Source organism: Athene noctua, chromosome 18 (genome assembly GCF_965140245.1).
Source record: "Athene noctua chromosome 18, bAthNoc1.hap1.1, whole genome shotgun sequence".
Classification (NCBI taxonomy): domain Eukaryota; kingdom Metazoa; phylum Chordata; class Aves; order Strigiformes; family Strigidae; genus Athene; species Athene noctua.
The window spans coordinates 11,398,634-11,420,160 of NC_134054.1; the positions used below are offsets into that span (position 1 = coordinate 11,398,634).

The window sequence follows — 21,527 nt, forward strand, 5'->3', positions numbered from 1 at the left end:
AGTTATATCACGTTGATACTGAGTATTGTGAAACTTTCCTCTTACATATCCATTAATTGTGTAATTCTAACATTCATCTGAAAAGTTACCCTTAGGACTGATGCATCTCCTCTTTGAGTGCTACAGTGTTAGTACTAAGGAGTTGTCTGGGTGCTTACACTCAAATACTCTGATACAAACCTGGGGTTTGGACAGAAGACTTGTGGTTTGAGAAACAAAGGTGGAGAATGGAGAAGCTGCCAGCTGTGTTACCACGTTACTGCTTCAGGCTTGGTGATGTAAAGAACCATTGGGAAGAGCTGTCCAAATACCCTTAATTAAAAAAATGAGGTTCAACCTTGTGAAAACAAGTAATGTTTTCATAACATGGCCTTTCGAAACAGGTTTTGAGACCTCCACTAGATCTGTGCTAGATAGCGTTGGGCCATGTGATACCCAGCACAGATCTGATCAGATTGGCTTGGTTGCTGGAGTAGCACCACCGTGATAAAATATCACTCTGGCTATTAGAAGCAATAAAGCAATATTGGCACAACTCTCCCCTTTTAGACCCAATCTAGCGTATTGGTATCTCTGTGAGGTCATATTTGAGGCATAAAAATACACCTAATTCCTTACCTGTGCTGTCAGCTGGGGTGTTATTTGCGTGGGATGGGGCAACATACTCCACCCTATGCATCCAACTGGTGCTTGTCCCCACTTGAGGAAGGCTGAGGTACAGTTCTGCCTACTCCCTCCCTTGTATTCTTTGCCTTTTTTTTTTTCTTTTTGCTACCTGGATTATAGCAGAATATTGGAAATCTGACCTCTTTTCCCATACAGTATCTGAATCTAAGATTCAGCTTGGTCTGGCAAAGTTCCCTAAGTCGTGGGTGGGGTAGTGAAGCTTTACTTCATTTACTTTTTTTTTTTTTTTTTTGTCCTGTGGGACTGTAGCAGTGCCTGCAGTGGTGATCAACAGATAGTTCCCAAGGCTCTGGTGAGTTCTCTGGAGATCTGTATTGCATATTATTTCATGACAGGAGGGGCAAGTAAACGTGATGGAGTAGGTTACTAGTTTAAAGAAATCTGGAAGTGAAACTTCACTGTACAGGCAATGGCTCTGCTATGGATACTCATGCCGAGAATGGAGCTGTGTCTAAGGAAATCTGAACTTGTCTTGACAGTTAGAAATTTTGATAGATTACAGAAATTAATCCTGCTAGCAATGAGAAACTTATGTTAAATGTGAGAGTTATGCAGGAAGAAATACTGAAGGTGTTTCAGCTGTTATGTTTTGTAGAAATAACTTATTTAATACTTATTTAGATGGGTCTGTATTAAGATGTTAGCTGTACTCAATGTGTAGATCCTGTCTGTATTTACAGTGTTGAATGAACTGTCAGTGCAAGATGTAAATACATCTGGACTCTGCAGTTTGTAGAGGGAGCCGGCAGATGGTGATCTTGTTACATTATACTTGTCTCTACTCAGCATGGGTATTAGGAAAACTCTATCCATAGGCAGGCAGTATATGTAGTTGGGTAAAAATTTTGCATTCCAGCCGTGACTCAGTTCTTGCAGATAGACTGCAACACTTTCTCCTGGCAAAAGAGATAATGACAGTGAGAAATGTTTGAGTAATTTTTTGATGTTTATTTATCTCGAGATTCCCTCCTTTAAAGAAGCAAACAAATGGAGAAGTGCTTTTTGTAGTTATTTTTATCTTGCAATACACATACATCTGTGTATGAAGATTTTGGCTTTTCTATAAGAAGTTCTTTATCTGGCTAGATAAAAGTTGATGAACAAACCTTACTTGCAAACTTGGGTGTAAATGAGTAAGACCAAGCTAGCTGGTGCTAGAAATGTGCATCTTGATGTTGAAACATGAGAAAATTGGTTTCAGGAATGTGTGGTCTGGTTTGAAAAGAAGCCTGGTCTTTCTGACCCCATAGGAAAATTCTACTGTATGTTTATAGATTATGCCTGAAAGACATTATTAAAGGTCAGTGTGTAATTGTGCTGTACCAGGAGGAACCAGTGGGTTTCCCTTACTTTGCTCCTAGTAGGAAATTATTTACTAATCTCCTTTATTAGCAGCAAATTGCCTCCTTCGCCCATGCTAGCTCACTGTTTTGGCTGAAGCAGGAGGTCACAGGGCTGGTGTCAAGACTCTGACCATTCTCCATTCACCTGCCGTGGGAGGAAAAAGAAATAATCTTGTGATTTCTGGAGCCTGACTTACATTAGCAGAAAGCTGGAAAAGGGAGTGAACTGGTAATACATGCTTGGCATGAGCAAAATTGCCATCCATCCTTAATGGTCTTTCCAAATTCTCTTTATAGAATCAAGTAAAGCAACTTCCTTTTCAGTTCCTCTTCAAATTAGTAAATATAGAACTAAGAATATGTCTAGACTTTTTCCCTATTTTGTCGATTTAAAAATTATAGGTAACTTGTGTTAGTTTGAATATTTATTGATATTCCTTAATCTCTTAATGATAGAGGCATGAATTCTGTTTTCTCTCATTTTAAACGATTGGAGCTTGATTGAATTGTTAGGTAACCTGAGTATTGTTCTGAAAAGAAGTCTAATAAAAGTGCAGATTTACTGAGAGGCACAGATTTGTCTCATTTTAATGAAAGATAATTTTGTGTCAAATGAAGTCTTGGTGAGAAATGCATGATCTAGTATGCTAGAGACAGTCATTGTGTTATTTTACTTCTTTTGATCTCTTTTACCTCTGAGACTTTGCTTATCTAAACTATTTACTGCTTTGTCATTGTTATTTTGCATCCGTATATGTTGGTATTTATTGGTGCTGGAAGGGAAGGTGTGCTCCCCGTTGTTATATTTCAGTGTTCCCTGCTGTTTCGATGAAAGCTGGGGTGGTGTGTTTCATGGAAAGTTTGTGTTTGTCTTCCTAGAAGTGACTAGTTTACATTGTACATCCAACAGTTGTCTTTCTGTTCATAAACACTTAATTTGTCTCAGTGTCTTTTTGGCATAACTTACTGTCTAATTTGCTGCCGGATGGAAAGAATGAAAGGTATTTTAATGGTCTGACTTGATTTTAATACATTATAGCTAGTCATAGGAAGGTGAGTGGACTAACAGGAGTTTTTGATTACTTTAATACGTGTGGATTTGACATTGGAGTATATGCTGAAGGGTGTTTCACTACTGTTTTGGATCTTTTGCTATACCAACCTATCTAATAAACTCTTACAATTTTTATTTTATTTTGTTCCAGGCTGTTCTGTTCTTTCAGTGTTCTGTAGTTGAGAAATGTCTGTTGACCAGGTGCATCAGTGAAGTTTATCTTCACCTGTCTGCTTCCTTTTGTTAAACTGCTTTATTTATGACAAAAGCATTTCCAGAAAATCCCCGTCCACTTTTTTCCTCTACTGGGCAGAGTATTATACTTCATGCTGCACTTGTATCCTGTCTCGCAGGCCTTTCTTTACCATCCCCCCATATATACCACTTCAGTCCGTAAAGCAGAGCTGAAATGAAATACAGTTAATATAATCTTTGACTTGTTTCTTTGACATGTTACTCTCCATCTTGTCCTTTCAAACCATTGCTTTTCTGTTGAGCATGTATGTGTAGTTCTTGCTTTTTTCTTCAAGGTATATCTTCATATGACATACAAACATACAAGAGATATAATAGTATCTTATTTTTTTGGTCTTAAAAGTCTTCTCCCCTGTAGTGTGGCTAACTATTGCCTTAATTGCTTTTTCTTCTCTGAGTTGCTGGACTTTATCCTATACTGTCTCATGCTTAACAATTTTGTTTCAAAAACGTTCTCCTAGATCAGCCTTCTCAGTTAACTTGGATTTATTTTAAAATCCGTCGGGACACGTTGGGTCACGTAGTAACAGAAATGCAAAGAACATCTTTTAATATACTGTGATGTACATGATGTTTCTGGTGTTTTTGTTGCTGTGGGGTTTTTTACGTGTTGGCTTTTAGTGGAATGTTTAAGGCTTTTGTTTGCCTTCAGCATGCCTTTAATAAGAAATTTTTCTTTTTTTTATTCTACTATTTTTGATCTCTACATCTTGACAATTATTTTCTCTTGTATATTTTAAAAGATTTTATGATTAACATCCTTTGTGTGCAACAAGCTGTTGAAAATTAATTCTTCTCTTTCTGCTTACTTCTTTTTAATAACAGGGAAAGATTCAACTGTAATGAGAAGCCAGCATTAAGATCACATTCGGTGAGTCCTCCTCACCAGACAGATGAAGATAACCTAGCCACACCACTGTCTGTAAGATGCTTCTCCTTTTTGTCATAAAACTTGCTCTAGTTCCAATGATTTGTTTTTGTATATCCCCATAAAGCTGTTATTTCTAATTGCATGAGTCCTGATCCCTGTGTACAAGTGCAGACATTTGGGAAGGAGTGATAGGAAGGACTAAAGCTCATCAAAATCTGCCCTCTCTAAGTTCAGGGGAAAAAATTTCTAGTAGGATGCTCTCAATTCATCCTAATGGTTGACCTCTGTTTAGTGTAGTGTGTTTAATGTCTGCTGCACTGTTTTCCCTAGGCTTGGCAAACTGACTGTATTGACATCATCTTGTATTTTGCAATAGTAGATTAAAGAAAGCTGCATAGATGTCTTTGGCTCTGTTTAATGATGGTTGACCTCTGAAAGAGTGGGTTTTGGACAGTTTGTTTTATCAAACTTTCCACAGCTAGCATTATGGCTGATGGAAGGATACTAAACAGACTTCATGTAAAACCCTTTTAGTCCAAAATATTTAATGATATTGTATGTATAATTGCAAATATTTAAACTGGAAAATTACTCCTGACAAATATGTGTTATCAAGAAGTATGCTGTTTTCCTTCATGAGTGTGTTCTGTAGCCTTGTAGTGTCCAGACTTTATTACTGGAGAGCTTTGTCTCCTGCGGTTCCCTCACCATAGCCAGTGCCTCTGCAACTGCTCTCATTCCTCCATGAAATGCTGAATTTGCTGTATGCACTTTGTAGGTCTGCCCACAATTATTATCTGATTGTATCAGAGGAAAAGTTTAGACAGGTTTCATCTGGAAGTGGGCTGTTGACACCTGAGCAATTCATATAGACTGTTCTTACCTTTCTTTACTGGGCACAATCAAGAACTTATGAGGACTTGAAGTGCAAGTGGGATAAACTGGAGGCTTGCTTCCAAGGTTGGCTGGTCTGAGGAAATTTGTGTTCTGCTGTCCATTTGGAATAGAGGACTAGCAAGGGGAAGCTTTATCATGGCAGGCTACAAATGGTCTGTGGGCAAAAATGAATGTCTGCTCTCGGCTCTGTTGGTATGAATGTACTTATGTGTGTGTTGATTGTATATATGCAAATGTAATTTAAAAAAGAAATGCCTTAATTAAAAATAAAAAATAAAAACAGATGCTGGATTTACTAAATTTCTCCTTATTGATTTCCTGTTTGTTATACTTGACTTAAAGAAATACTTCTTATGGAACAGTTACTGTAAAGAAAAGTATTTCCTTCAGCTAAAACCTCGATTTGGGGCTTTTAAAGCTTTTTTGGGTTTTGTTTGTTTATTTTTTTGTTCCTGGCTCTGCCACAGGCTTCCAGGGCAATGTTAGACAAATCACTGCACTTCATTGTTCTTCAGCTCCATATACTGGATTCTACTGTGATTACAGCTTTAAAAGGGCCTTTAAGTGAAATAATCCTCTCTTGCTTTGCCAAACAGTTTGATGAACGTTTGACTGGCTGGAACAAATAGTATCTTGTTCTGTTGTCAGTGACACACAGATGTTCCGGAATAATTCAGGCCCAGGTAGAGGAACAGGGAGTCTTTTAAGAAACAGTAAGAACTGCCTCAACCAAGCGTTGATTAACTGAAGTCAAAGCTCCATTCACTGTATGCTCCTAATGAATGAGCAGATTTAAAAAAAGAGGTGCTTGCATGCCAATACACAAACCTTTTGGTAACAAAACTTAATGAGACAAAGTAATTCATGCTTCAGCATTCTGTTGTTCTGAAGTGTTCTATCTCAGTTAAGGAAAATTTTCTGTACCAGCTCCCTTATTTGGTACGTTAAATACAATCAGTAGTTACTGTTATCCTGCAGGAAAATCCTGAAAGACATAGCCTTGAGCAACAATAACTACAGTCCCCGCTGAGGGGTGGAAATTCTGCAAAGAGGACCCCTAGCCTTGAGCTGGGCAGCAGCTGCTCTGTCCTCTGCTTTTGCAGCTCTGCCCGTTGTAACTATCCCTGCCTTGCTGTGGTTTCCTTGCATTTTTCTTTGTTTTTGTTTTGTTTTTGTTTGGAGGCTAATCAGGTAATCTCTGAATTCTGTTTAGTCCCACAAAAGGTGCTGTGGAGATGGATCATTTCTAGAATAAGTATGTTGCCTGAAGAATGGAGTATTTTGATTTTTGTTTAGTAAACTCACCCTTTGTAAAGGAGGCCGTTGCTTTGGAAATAAGCAAAATAAAGAACAACATTAACGTGAGGAGGCAGGCTAATTTATCTTCCGAATTCCTTTCTTAGCACAGTATCCTACTGGTAATTGAGCTATTTAGATTAGAGCTGTCAGAGGTATCATGCTTCTATTAGGAAGTGCGGTGTAGCCATGGCCAAGTCCATGAGAAGCATTTTTTTTTTTTTAGACTACGTGTCTGCCAGCTCTTCTGATATTTTTTTTGACTTTTTTATGTTCCAGGACCATCGTCATAAACCCATTTCTTTGGATGACAGTGACCTCGAAGCACGTCTCAATAGTTGGAATCTTGGGGTAAAATAGAGTACATTACTTATTTGTTTGAAATGAAAACTCCTTAGTAACATAGTCTGCATCTCTGAATTTGGTCAACAAAATTTTATGTAGGAATCAGTCTTAGAAATTATTTGGTAAGGTTTGGAAAGATTAGTTATGAATACATGTCATTTTGATAAGAAAACATTAGAAATGCCTTATTTTTAAGCAGTAATAATCTTATTGTATTTAATATAGTTATTGATAAAGCAAACAAAATAATAATGCCTGCTGTTCAAAGCCAAGTGTCTTACTCTGGTAGAAATTCAGACTGTTTCTTGATAACTTGGTAACATTACTTTGAATTTATGCTTGTATAAATGAAAGAACAACTTGGATTTCTGTATTATTTCTTTTTAAGGAACGCAGAGTTTGCAAGCCATTAATACAACTCAACTTTTTTTTGCCAGAGTTTGCCTCCTTTTGGCAGTGATCAAGAGGCTTTTCAGTGTGTTAACCTCTTTCCTTCCCTTTTAATAGTTAGACTCTTTAGACCAGCTCTGTGGCTCTTACTCATGGAAGGAATAGTGTGTCTGCAAGTCTGCTTTGCTAAGGGAAGAATCTACCTTTGTGGAAGCTTCTGCAGTACTCTGGCCTATGTTCTCATGTGGCCTTGGCTTTATAATGTGTTTGTGAATATGATACTTTTGCTTCAATGCTGAGATTTGTCCTGACTTTGATATATCAAAACTAAAGTGTCTGAAAGAGAATCTGCTGTGGGGATGATATAAGGAGGAGTTCTTTTTTGGACAGCTTGTGATCTTCAGAACTAGTGTTTATTGGATCTCACAAATGTAGAAAATATCTCCCCAAAGCTTTCCGTGTTTACAGCTAGGGGGACTTCAGTCTGTATTAAAAATTTTTCTTTAGACTCTAAACTGCTTTTTATAAACACTTTTGTAAAATCAAATCTGTTTACAAGCTGTTATTGTTTCTTGGAATGTGAACACATCCTCTATATGTTTTGGGATGGTGTAGTGCAAGAGGTAAATACAGGGAGGCAGTAAATATATTTTTATAAGGAGAGATGAAAAAACTGCTAGCTAAGAGCAATGTGAATCTGTGTTAAACTTCTCTGATGTTTGCATATACAAATTTAATATGTGGGGCTTGATCTGTGTATTGTTCCTGAGCAGTTAACCAAATATTTTGGACCTAGATAGATTAAATTTTATTTTCAGGCTACTGTTATAATAAGACTTTATTCCCTTGGTTATATTTTCTGTGGTATTAGTCCATTACAGTCATAAGGTCACAGTCAAGTTCATTCTCTCTGTAGCTATATTCCTTTGTATCTTTTCTGTTGTATTGTCTTTTTTAGCCCTTTCCCCTGCTCCACCAAGACTTTAACCTATTTGGTTAGGATTAATATCCTCATAACAATTTTATTAGATCAGTTTTGATAAAGAGGTTTTTTCTTTCTCATTTTCTGCTTATTCTCACAGGTTGAAAGCTCACTCAGTTGTGTTTGGGAGAGAGACCAGCTGAAGTTAGGAGGAATGAGAGCTAGTTTATAATGAAATACTTCAGCTTTGTATTTTTTAAAATTATGTATTTTCATGTTGTCATTTTAATCAGAATAGTCTTTATTCTTCCTACACTATTGTCAGCCCAGGGGGATATGGCAGCATTTAAAAATCTTGCCTATTACGCGGTGTTTTGCATTAATCCCTAAGTTCTCTTCAGTAAAAACATAACATTATCTCTTTATCATTTAACTTTTTTGTGTCCTTCTTGGTGTTTCTCTTGCTGTTTTGGTGCCTGTTAGCATTCTAAATGGAAGTTGCTTGCTTTACTTCTGAGAGGGAAGGAAGTCTTGACCTTGAGACAATCCAGGAGCTGCCTAACTGCTTTCTCAAAAATGACGGTGGCGATTAGTACAAATATTAGCCTGGGTGCACGGTATTGCTCCTTGTCTTTTAGAGAGTAAGACAAGAACAATTTCTGGCACTTCCAGACTTAGATGAGTATCTCTTTCAGGAACTGTAGTTTTATAAAGTGAGGAGAGTGGATCTCCAGAAGGCTTTTCAATAGCGGTCAATTCCAATTTGCGAAAGCGCTGTGCAGGTGTCTGAAACAAATGTGCAAGCAGTCACTTGCAGGTTTTGGATATTTGGGTTGTATAAATACCTGGATTATATGAGCAGATAGTTGTAATACTTTGAGCTTTTAAAGCTCCTTTAAGGGGGGAAACTTGCTCATGGCCATTTTACAAATTGTTCTAATTGATGCAGACAAAGAATCTTTTTATATCCAGCATTTTTATATCAGTGTTGATCTGCCTGCTTGTTTATCTCTTAAATTTTATTTGGTTTTTTTATTTCTTTTTTTAATTGAAATTCCAGTTTGCAATCATGTTGTGTTGATAATGGATGGTTATTAAACTGTGATGATCCTCCACTGATATGGGTGCTCTCTTGGATAGCAAATTGGCTACCGTGACACATAAATCAGTTTTTCAAGTCTCCTCTCCAGGGATGGTAATTAAACAAGTCGCTAGTGAGAGACTTTGATTGCCTGATAAGACTTCTTGGGAGTTAACCTGACAGAGAGGAGTTGAGGCTGTAAGAGATCTGTAAGTGGTTGCTGTTAAACAGTGTTTCCCTGCTATAGATCACGGCCTCCAATGGGTTCTTAAAGGGCCATGAAGTTTTAAATAGAGTTTCGTACTTAAGAATATGTAATTATTCAAAATGTTTTAAAAAAAATGCTTACTAAATGTTGGCAGCACTTCAGAATCTGTCAGGTTTGACTGTAAGATGTGACTGGTATTATTTCTAAGCGTTTACATTGCCGTAGAAGCATCTAGCTATCTTTTAATTGCTAGCCACACGTGTGGACTGTTTGAGAAACTTAATTTACAAGTGATCCCACCTCAGATATAAAAGACCCTTGACCTGTAAGAATACCTCAGTAGTGGGCAAAAGTTAGGCAGTTCAAAGCGAAACCAATTCTGTATTTCCTTTCCTAATATAAAGAACAGTTGTTTTTAAAAAGCTTTTCAAAATGTCTTTGGTGTTCGGGTTTTTCCTTTTGAGTTGTGTGCCAGGGAATAAATGGTGAATCAAGGTTGCTAGTCTGGCACAGAATGTCTGCTTCTGTACATTTTCCTTGCAATGATGGGGACAAAGCTGGTCCTGGGAATTTCAGACAAGTTCTTGTGCAAGGATTTTTCTCGATAAGAATCCTGGAAATTTGAGGAAGCTGTTCTTATTTCAAGTGAGTCTATATGGAGAATATGCTTTTATTCAAGACTCTGCAAATACCTAGATAAGTGCTCTACATAATGGTGAGAAAAGCTTAGCATCTTCCAGCTGCAAGTTGCTGCTAAGCCTTCACTGTTCCAGTGTAGGCTTGTCTGGGTTACAATGACCAGTTATAAACTGTTAATTTATTTTTACCCTTATCATTTGTCGTCTTTGATATATTCTCAATTTCCTCTTCTTCAAAGGCTGTGTATTTTTAAGGTCACATACTGAATGTGTTTTTTCACTTTTTATGATATGCTGACATCAGTGGCTGAGATTTTTTTTATTATTAAAAATACTGTGAAATGTTTTGGGAAATAATTTTATGATTTCTCTATGAAGCAGAGAGGTCAACCGATTGTACTATGGAGGCTTCAGATATTTGTTATTAGTAGCAATGATATTTCACAAGAAGTAAGACTGTTGCATTACTTTGCTAATATTGTTGCTTCTCATGAGTAATAAAAGAATTTTTCCATTTGCCTTGCAGCATTCCTGATTATCTCTATCAAACATTTTATTGTTCGAGTTCTTTAGATTCTAGTCATGCATGGGTAAATGTTTAAAAAAAGAAAAGTTGAGTTTTGATTGTGATAAATTTGCCTTTCATACATGGAATACTAATATAAGCTAATTTTAAATACGTTATAAAAATGTGTTTTTCTTAGTCCTTATTGACTCTTATCTAAACTGATGTGGGGACTATCCTTTATTAAGTGTCCGTGCCTTGAGGTTGCATTTGCAATGTAGAAAAGAAGAAACCCTTTTGCATTGCTGTTTGAAAGGAAAAGTTTCAGCGCCAGGAGTTTAGACAAATGCCAGTAATCTTTGGTCATGTAGTTACTTTGAACTTTGTTATTCTTTAGCTATTTTAGAATATAATAAAAATCCCTCAGCTGTCTTATTAACAGCTGTCAATAAACTTCTACATGTTGTTGCAAATTTAATATGCTTCATATTATTCATATTCATCCTCACCTTTCCTTTAGTTACGTCTCAAAAAAAATAGTTAAAAATTGTGAAAAGTATGTAGTGTCAGGAATAGAAGCTTTCTGGATAATGGAATTAAACTTGCTTTTTTTCTTCCTCTTGTAGTTAAGCTTTCTGGCTTAACTTGAAGTGAAGCTTTTTAGATTGCAGACAAACACCATTTTTGGATAGAAAAGTTATGTAAAAGGACAACAGCGAATTAAACCCCTGCATATTCTTACCTGACCTGCCTATATATATATTTTTTTTTTTTCTTCATGATGCTTCTGATACAGCTGCTGATTCCTTTGTCACTGAATTGTAGCTCATTTTAGGTGTGACAAAGCAACACTTTTAATCGTCCCAGGAAATTCAGTGCTTCATTTTAGGTAGAAAGCATACAAAGAGACTGTACCCTGGGGAAATAGCAAAGGGTTTTTTAATCAGGGAGAACATAATTTTTCATCACTGGAATTCAGCCAGGACAAGAATTAACTCTTTAGTTTTTACCAGAAGTGTTGTGGGATCTTCAGTACAAAGAACCTGGACGCTCAGGTCTTGCCCAGAAGAATTTACCATGGGAAATGTTATTGCCTAATAAAGTTTTAAGAGGACTTAGACCCAAGGAATTCCGTGGTCAGTGGCTTGCATTACGTTTTCCTTTCTTGGAGAAATTATATATAACACAGGGTTAAAGTAGATGCAAGCACAGAATTCTTGGGTGGCTACAGCAACAGAGTATGTTATGCCTGTTTTGTGTACTTGGCTCACATCTGCCTATGTCTTTCCAGTCTAGTTAAGCTCAACCATTTCTGTACAAACCATTTGATTATCTTTTGTTTGGTTTCTTAGTCTGTCTGCTTACTATAAACATACCTACTGTATATGTTGTGGCGTTGGAGGGCAGCAACACTGTAAAAACTTTCCCACAGTGAACTCCAAGTGGTGTTGTGACTTCAAAAAATAAATTCAACTTCCACGCTGACAAACAATCTTCATGTGCTTTAATGTCCTTCCACTAAGACTGCAGAAGCAGCATTAAAGTGAACTTCCCTACAAATTATGATGTTAGATAAGAATGTCCTTACTCAAATTTCCTGAAGCTACTCAGCAGTTATTTCTGTAGGGAACATGCTGGCTGGCTGGGTTTGTTAGATTAAAGTAAGAACTTAGGGCAAGGTTCAGTTTAGATGTTTACCATTTCAAAATCTTAAGTGTTCTTAACTCTTTCATGTGTGTTTTTTCCATCCTTGTTTTGAAAACAATCACATTTTGTCTTTGAAGAAGCTTAAGGGGGAATGTGCAACAAGCCTGATGATCCAAATGTGGGTTTTTTTTCCCTGAATCTTAATATATACAACATACCCTCTGACTCTCTTACTGAGCTATAATAAGCTACAGTCGTGCATTACTGAAGATAAATACACCTTGATAAACATCTTCCAAAGAATGAAATGTGACTTTGGAAGGGGTGAAATGGAGCATAACGTTAAGGTTGTCATTGTTGTGGTATTTACTGTGTCAAAAGAGCAGAAGCTTCGGTATAAGGTTCTGGGCTATGACAGGTATAAAGCCTGTACACCATTTTGAGCCCCAGGGATGAAACAGAGCTGATGTCCTGAGGATGAGTCTTGTGGAAGGGCTTAATGCTCAAAATTGTGTCTTTTCTGTACTACCCTCGCTTGTGGGGAAAACCATTTCAGCTGGGTTTATTTTTATCAATGCTTCACTCATTGCTTGCGTTGGTAGCTTTAAAACTGTATAGTTCAGGAATGTTTACTTTTTGATTACTTTAGGTGTTGTTAAAGTAAACGGAAATTGAAAATACTAAAGTTAAAAATTATGGCTAATTTCAGTTTTGGAATCTGTGCTTTTAGGCAGATTTCTGCCGTACCTTTTTCAACTTAGGAGAGTGAGTATATTTTCATATAGTAGGTTACTTCTGTTAATTAATGGGGATTTCTTAATGAGGATCTGATCATCCAAGGCCTTCCCAACTCTGGTTTATGAGGACTGAAGTACTAGAAGGTGACCATGCCAGTCCTCACAAACCGAAATGTGGTTTGTTGTCTGTTTGACTGCCTAATAGAACAGGAGAATCCAAAATCTTTTCTGCAAAGAAATTCAAAATGCCATTATTTTTAAGAAGTGGTATTTACAAATTAGAGTTCAATTCTAGTTCAAATAAAGATGTCTTTCATGATGACATTTATTTGGTTCATACTCTTAAAAAAGCATGTGATTTACTGTTCTTCTCATGGCAGTGCTTCAGTTTCATACATATGTATTTTGGTTTGTCTTTGACCTTTTGCTTATTATTTTTAAATTTGCATGTTTCTCATAAATACAAGCTTTTTTCTTTTTTTGGGCCCTCTTTATTGTGATATTCCCTCTTTAATGTGGTATAATTTTGAGAACAAGAAGTTTTGCAGAAGACCAGCATGAAAAGAATGAATGTTGAGGCATTAAATGTTTACAGATCAGTTTAAGTGGATATAATCCACAACAAGTAACAAAGTGGGAACATTTAACTTCAAAGCCCATATGGCTGCTGTTACAAAATCAAAAAATTCAAGACTTAGGAAAATGTGTCTCTAATACTTTATATGGCCTTCTTGTAAACAAGGATATACCTTAGCTTTTTAGATTGGTTTTGAAATGAAGACTGTAAACAGCTTAACTTCCTGGTTAGATAAAGTGTTTGAATTAATTGTAAATATTTACAATGATTTTTAGCTTTAAAAAAGCAAAAGTAAAGGGCGATTGTATTCATTTTGCATGAGAGAGAGGGCTTTTGGAAAATAATTAAGCCCTTGAAATGTGGTTCTGCAGCCTTAGCCTTCTCAAAATTCCCCAAGGTGCTGGTGAAGGCCTCTGGTGCTCTCTGCTGCTCAGTGGTCTGATGGATTCTGCTGGCAAGTGGCTCAGTCCTGGGTATCTGTGCAGGTGATGAGGCCTGTGGGGGGACGATGAGGAGTAGGTGACATGAACTAGAAGGAAGAGTATAATAGTAGTAAAATTAGAGAATTTTAGGTAGACAATACTACTGCTGGTACAATTGTGTAGGACGGAAAATCCTTCTAAATTTTTCTGGTTTAGAATTTCTGTACTTTCTATTTCCATCTCTCCCTTGACTTCCCCCCCACTCCATTATAGAGCTTCTGTGGTTAATGCCCCGTGATGATCTCATGCCTGCGTTCCTCTCCTCACCAATCTCCTCTTCCGTGTCCAAAATTATTATTCTCATTTTCCAGTAGGTGCATGTGGGATTCCTTTATTCACTAATGTCTCCCCATGGTTTTTTTTATGTCGTTGTGGCAGATATAAAAAAACCCAAGACATTAAAAAAACCCCACAGATAAAAGCAACCCAGGATGCTTTATATGAAAGAAAGTTTAATGTACCCGTTTTAGTAAATTCATTGACGATAAAGAGAAATAGGTTATTTGTTAAGTTATTGGTTTTCCTATACTTTCAGCTGTAGTATTGAAATATTAGATAACACTATTAATTGCAATTGAATGTGTGTGTTAAACACACGAATATCTACAACTACTACTGGGTGAAATATGACGACCCTTCAACAGCGTATAGAAATCCTACGTAACCTTTTAGGACAGGAAATGAATAATACTGTATCAGATTGAAATTTCAGAGGGATTAAGCCTCTATTTCACTGATAAATTCAGTACAAATTTATTTAATAGTACTGAAGAAAGTGCAAGCATTTGGTATATTTGCTATGCCTCGTAGATCAATTTAATATTAAAAAAAACCCCACCCAAGACTAAGTATTGTAAGATGTATATTCCAATCACATTCATATTCCAAATCTTACTGCCACATTTTACAAGATTATACTCTTGAAAGCTTTTCTTGGGTGTTATGCATTCTCTGTGATGTGATGTTCGAGCCTCATCGTCTGAGAAAATTAAAAAGATATAGTTGTCTGATAGAGGAAGTGGGTTGTGAACAATGTTTTGTATTCAGTTCTTAAAAATAGTGATTAAAAGCTGCTTTAATTATACAGTAGTGTTAATGAATTATTTCCTTATGTTTTGTCTTTATGACTTACATGTGTGGGTATAGTTGCAATGCACTCAACTGATTTTTTAAAAACACAAGATTAAAATCATTATCTCTAAACTTATTCTAGTTTTGTGTTGATTTAAATGAAAATTTATCCAATAAAGTTGGAAATCTTTTGCACAAGCTATGTATCTAGCTGCCAAATGCTTTTAAAACATGTATTGATGGAATTTTTACAACCACAAGGGCTTGGGGGAAAAAAAAAAGTGCCATTTTTGATTCATTTGCATTAGGAAACACTGAAACTTTAAAATTTACCGACTAGGTCAAGTCCAACAAAATGATTTTTTGTGAAGATTTTCTATTTCTGTAACTTGTTAAAGATGGCAGTATGTTATTGTACTGTTGCATTCTGCTGAGTGCTTTTTATAAGGATCATTGAACTGTTCCAAAAGAGAGAATTATGCACAGAAAAATTAATTTTTGTTACTTGTAGATTACAACCATGTATCTAGAGATGGTACTGTTTCAGGGATTTGCTGATGAACTGTGTTTAATAGATAATCAGATTTTCTGATTATCTATTCTGAGATATTTTCCGATTATTTCTGAGAAAGCAGTTTTTGAACTGGTGTGTAGTCAGAAGGCAGGTTAAATCTGTTCTGTTGTTGTTCCTTTGGGTGATCCAGTTACTGTGTGACGTGTTACCCCCACTGACACAGTTTGCCTCCCAAAGCATGCACCCAGACTTGTCCTTGCAAACTTTTTTGAATATGTGGAGATATTTTTTACTGGTTGTAAGAAATAAGATGATACTGCTGACATAACTACTTTTTTTTTCTCTAACTTGATGTTTTTCAGTTAGAAAATCCAAGATATTTGCGAGAAAAACCGATGCCAGTGTCTTTGGTAGGTATTTATATTCTCTTTATATTTTATAAGGGCAAACAAACATGCTTAATATTTTTCATTTCTAGTTAGATTTTACTTGGAATTACTGCTTTGAACTGATTAAGTTGTTTTGAATTTATTCTCATTCAACAGATGACACCCAAAATTGCCTTAGGAAAAAGTAGCACTTTTCATGATGAACAAACACTATTTCGAATGCATGAAAAAGAGGTAAGGTTCTCTTTAGTCTTTTTAGAAGAAGAATATTACACCCAAATTAGTAAGTTAGGGCATTTTCTTCAGAAATTGGGTATTCACAAAGCAGTTTCTTATAGCAGAAAATTTCATGTAAGAGAATTTTTGCTGAAGTGACCAAGCTTTTCATTAAATACTTAATGTATTTCCCAATTACTTAGGGGAAAAAAAAGGCTTTCTGAACATATTTACTGTTCCTCTGAAGGGATTTTTAGCGTTGAAGAGTTTAAATTCTAGGAATTTTCCAAACTACTTTTTACCAGAAGCAATGGAACTCTTGATTTAGTGAGGACTTCTGTTTACTTTCTGTAGACCTTTAAAAATCTGCAGATCTAGACCTTATTTCTGTTAGGATCTACATTATTTCTGCGTTTGCCTCATTTAGCTGCAATCCTCTTATTCACATGGGTTTTTCTATTACTTCTTTTGCCCATTGTTAATTGGTGAGATTACTGTCAAAGCCTGGCTTTCTAGTTCTCTCATACTGCGTTATTTTCTTACTGAATGTGTACAAAAGTAAAGTTTTGTGGTCGTTGTCACCTTTTTTGTAGTTAAAGGAAGTTGTACGCGTATGTGGTTTTTGTCATAAGCTACTCAGTTTATTTAAAACATCAGTCATAAGATGAAATTCAAATATACTATGTTTAGCACATAGATATTTCAGATTCTTCTGAAACCGCGTAAGGTTTTTTTTTTTAATTTTGGAAAGTCAGTGACTTCAGGAAAGGAAATTCAACATGTATTAGGAAAATGATTTTAAAAAAAACCCAAAACAAAACAACCCCAACACTCTTTTTTCTTTGCCTTTCAAATTTTTGTTTTCAGCCATGTGCTTTTGGAAGGTTGAGGCATATGTACACGGTTCCCCAGCTTGCCACAAGTGTTTAGACCCGCATAGGAGTCTAAATATGTACGAGTTGGAAAAGAAGGGGCATCATCTGCAAACCATGGAATCATCCCTTCTTTGACGTGTGATGTAAGGCCACTTATAAGTTAGAAGTGTCCTAAAGTTAGTTTTAAGACATTTCAGAGGACATCTTTGACTGAGATACCGGGGAAGGTGAATTTGCTTTGCAGATACTTCCATTGTTAATAAAGTAATGGATATCAAAGTCTGCTTTACGTTGATAGCTGGCAATCTAATCTGAGGCTTCAGCGAGCAGCCTGATACAGCAGTTGCACAATACACGTGCCTTTCACTTTCTCTGCTCTGGTCTAATATTGACTGTTCTTTTGTATTGACAATACTCAAGGCCCCATTGCCTCAGGATGAGGCAAGGTTTCATAAGATGTGAAAATAGACCAAAAAATAAATAAATTGGAAGCACAATGTTGTCATTTAAATAACATTTTCAAATAAAATAAACAGGAATGCGTGCCAAGTAGCTACATAAAATACTCAGTGAGTACTTTGCTAGTTCAGTGGAAAAATCCTCTAAACCACGCAGTAAAAATCCAGTGCTTTCTGCTAATGGTACTCAACTGTGGGCTAGTTTAAACTGGAAAGGTTATAGACAGTATTTCACAATCGCCATGTGTGTGCTATTAAGTAGAAAATTTAAATGTGTTTTCATCTTACTTTGTGAAGCTCAATTAAGAATAAAGCCTTTTCATTTATAGAATGTAAATGTATTAGCAGAAAAATAGTGCTGTACAAAAGAGTTTTGGTAAACCTTTAACTGTTTTCAACCTCTTTGTAGTAGGACGGGAGAACATAAAATAGGATAACTGTGGTTTTTTTGCTTTTAACCTTCAGACCTTTGGTCATAAACCACTCCTGCACCTGTTTTGACTCAGTAATGCCAAACACATGGCCAATTTCAATGATAACCACATCACAGATTTATGAAAATGTGAATATCATCAGGCAGTGGTTTTTAGTCATATTTTCCCCAAATACTTCTGACATGGATTAAACCATTTGGGAAACTGTCATTACTGAAAAATCATGGGTTCAAACAAGGAAGATGCAACAAAACAGGAATACGTCAGTGTTCAGCACTACAGCAAAACAGAACAGATGGCATGACTGGCTTTTCCTGATAAATAGGAAAAAATGTCCCTTTGAACTTCACCTTTGGTCATCCGGAGTGTCACCCAATAATCCACGGAGCAGAGGAGGGGGGGGTAGAAAAAGTTCTTCTCTGTGAGATTTTTTATTTTTTTTTCAGAAAAACCAATATCACTGCTGAGATAGAGGTTTGAAATTCTTCTGGAATTAAAAACCAAATTTAGCTATGTTAATATGATTTGTTAACTTTTCTCAAACAACTACTTTTATCTGTTGTACCCTTTAAAGAATTTTTTGTGCTTCTTTAAAGAAGTTCTGCTTCTTAATTTTTCATCTTGTCAGTCTTAATTTTTCTTAGCATTTTTCTCAATTTCTTTCTGTTTTATTTCTGTAAGCAAAAATATTTATTTATCTAGGCTGTATCTATACAAATCTGAGACAAGAATACTGGAAAATTTTCTTTTTATCCTTTTAAATTGAAGGTTATAATTAACATCAGGAGTAAATTTGTACTGAGCTATATACCAATGCTTAAAAAATTTTTGAGGGGCAAGCTGACAAGCTCAATGCTTTGTGCAGTAACTATTGTGAAGCTTCATCTATTTGGGTTAACTGAGAACATCAAGAGTTTCCAGTGGTTTTTGTTGACTTTATCACTGTGCGCTTATCACTTTTCTGTTTTGATTTTTGGAAATCCAGTGATAAATTCTTTGAACACTGGAGCGTGGGTGCTTTCCCAGCTTTCTGTATACTAAAGCAGTTCCGCAGAAATGGTTGACTTTCCTACAACGCGCTGGAGTAGGAGTTAGTGCAGTGCAGCTGGAGGGAGGAGGAATTCTGGGGAAGGCAATGGGTGAATTTTCAAGAGGATACAGAATACCTGCAGGATAATTTCCACCTGTTTGTCATGTGGAATGAGGACTGAGGAAGAGGGAGCACATGCCCAGGGAAAAGGAGAGATGAGCTGGGTAGTGTAAGACTACTTAAGAGTGTAGAGAATGGGAAAAAGGCATCTTTTTACCCTGAAAATGCGTTTTCATGGATTGAGGACTGGAAGTAAGCTGAAAAGAAAGAGAGGGTTTTTTTTTTTATGTATTCAAGAATTCTATCTTTAAGATGCACCCTTTTTTTAAAAAAAAAAAAGCTTTAGATTTGTAATCTTTATTTTTCTCCCTTTTTTTGACAATGAGCACTTCCTTTTGTTACATGACCCAAATTTTGTTTATAAACATCATCAAGCCAAGTATATAGTTTTACTGCACTGGAAGTGTTGGGATCTAGTGACATATTTACGTTAAGATAAAATCAGCATGCTGCGATGATGATGATGATGTAGTTAAGTCTTGATCTGGCTAGAAGTGTTCTGAATTCAAGGTGTTGAAAGCAGCGGATTTACTGTTCTTCTCACTTACCTGGCAAGAGATTGTAACTTGAAGAGAAGGGCTGTGGTACAGATTTTTCCCCAAAAGGGACTGGAGATAGAGTGTAGAGGAAAGAGCTGTAGAATTTGGAAGAGAGAGTGAATAACACTTGCAGGTGGTGTTATAGAAAAGAGGTGGGGCTTTAGGAGGGGGGGGAAAAAAAAAGAGAAAACACTTGAAGATAAAAATATGTGTCCCTGCAGCTAGGAGGAGATGGTGATCAGTGAGCATTGTCCTTTTGGTTTTGATTTCTTCCTCTTAACTGCTCTGTTCTATAGCAAAGTGTTTAAATACATGCATGTTTAATGCATGCCAATGTTTAATGCATGCCAAATTAAAAGCTATAAATAAAACTAATGTGGAGACAGTGTCTTAAATGAAGGACTCTTGTAATTAAACTGAGCTTTTACCAATGTAAAATTAACATGATTGTGCTTTTAGCTACTTCATGCATTTGATATTTTTTCCTCGCTGAGAACAGATATTTTGTTCATATCTTCCAAGAGCGGTAAGAAAATGTATCAGTACTGTTCTCTTGTATATTGTAGTGAAATAAAAGTGTTAACTTCAGAGTTTAAATCTACTTGGTAGATGGATGTGGGTACATGTGTGTATGTAACTGGGAGAGCTGAAGACAGCTGAAGGAACCTACTTAGGCATGTAATGGGGCTGGTGATCCTGTTTAAGCTTTTTAAGCTCAGAGGTATTTACTAATAATAGGAAGAGTGGTTTTGATTGATTTTTCCAAAAGCATTTGTGTTGCAAAGGCATCTGTAGGTGGGCCTGAAACTTAAATCTTACAATAACTGGACCTTCGTGTGTTGGAATTATTTTTCTTCTGATCCCTCTGTTCTTTACTTCCACTTCTTTTCCTTTACTGTTCTTCTTTTGTCGTCCTGTTCATCCAGAACTGTCCAAGTCGTACTTCTGCTCAGAAACATCTTGCTGGTTTACAAAGGGTAAAAATTAACATTTTTAATTCTGGTGAATATTCTTCTTAATGTAAGAATGCACGTTGAATCTATTCACACAAGTGTGGCCTATGAGAAGGGGCAAGAAAATGCAGAAAGGCAGATATGGCATAATTATTGCTTTCGTCTTGATTTTCACTTTTCCGTAACTTTTCTCTTATGACAACTTGGTTCTGAAAATATTGTTTTATTCCCCTTAAAAATATTCCAAGTAGTGAGTATTGTGACTTTGAATATTCAGTATTTCATTTGAATTTTCTCCTTTTATCCCCAAACCTGATGTCTGTTTTGAATGCAGTATCTGATTTATACTGAGAATTCAGTTGTAAACTGATTCTCACCACCACGTAATCATTCTGAATAGTAATCTGTTAATTCTTGTTTAAAAACACAGCAATCTTGACTTCTGTTAACATGATTCCTGGCTGATTAATGTCCTATTCCTAAGAACATATGCAAGTTGTCCATTGTCTTCCATGTGAGGAAATTGCATCCTGTCTTGCTTTGATAACTCTTCAGAATGTAATGTAATAAAACCCAAACCTTATTTTATTGCTAGACTGTTGTGAGACATACAGTGTATGTCAGGATGAGACATGTTTTCATAAACTGACTTGTGATTTATAATTCCTGATACTAATTGGTCTGGCCATGGAGATATAGATGTACATGTACGGTTATTTATTTATTTTTTTTGCAGAAGTTTGTGAACTATGTCTTTAATTATTGCACATATGTGCTGGAGACACTGAGAAAGATCAAAGAGGTAGGTTAGCAATTCAAACTAGTGTTTTAACCAGTAGAATGTCCAGATGGTTGCCAAGCAGCTGGGAATTAATCTTTTGCTGCATGATTAATCTCTACCTCAAAGTGTCTTTCTCTTTAAAAAAAAAAAAAAAATTTTTTTTTTTTACATGTATAGATGCTGGTTTTTAAGGGAGAAAAGATGTTGACTAT

The 21,527-nt window shown here is 36.1% G+C and overlaps 1 protein-coding gene across 6 annotated transcripts in view; it reads left to right on the forward strand.

The window, feature by feature from the left end:
- Positions 1-21,527, forward strand: part of CEP112 (centrosomal protein 112) — a 173,427-nt gene that overhangs the window by 6,374 nt on the left and 145,526 nt on the right. For all 6 annotated transcript variants that reach the window (XR_012634784.1, XM_074922180.1, XM_074922179.1 and 3 more), the window contains 4 exons: positions 4,165-4,261; positions 6,683-6,754; positions 15,883-15,930; positions 16,066-16,143. Coding sequence is in view for 5 of the 6 variants with exons in the window: in XM_074922180.1 (XP_074778281.1) it covers positions 4,165-4,261; positions 6,683-6,754; positions 15,883-15,930; positions 16,066-16,143 (295 nt within the window). In the remaining variant the exon portion in view is untranslated. The remainder of the gene's footprint in view (positions 1-4,164; positions 4,262-6,682; positions 6,755-15,882; positions 15,931-16,065; positions 16,144-21,527) is intronic.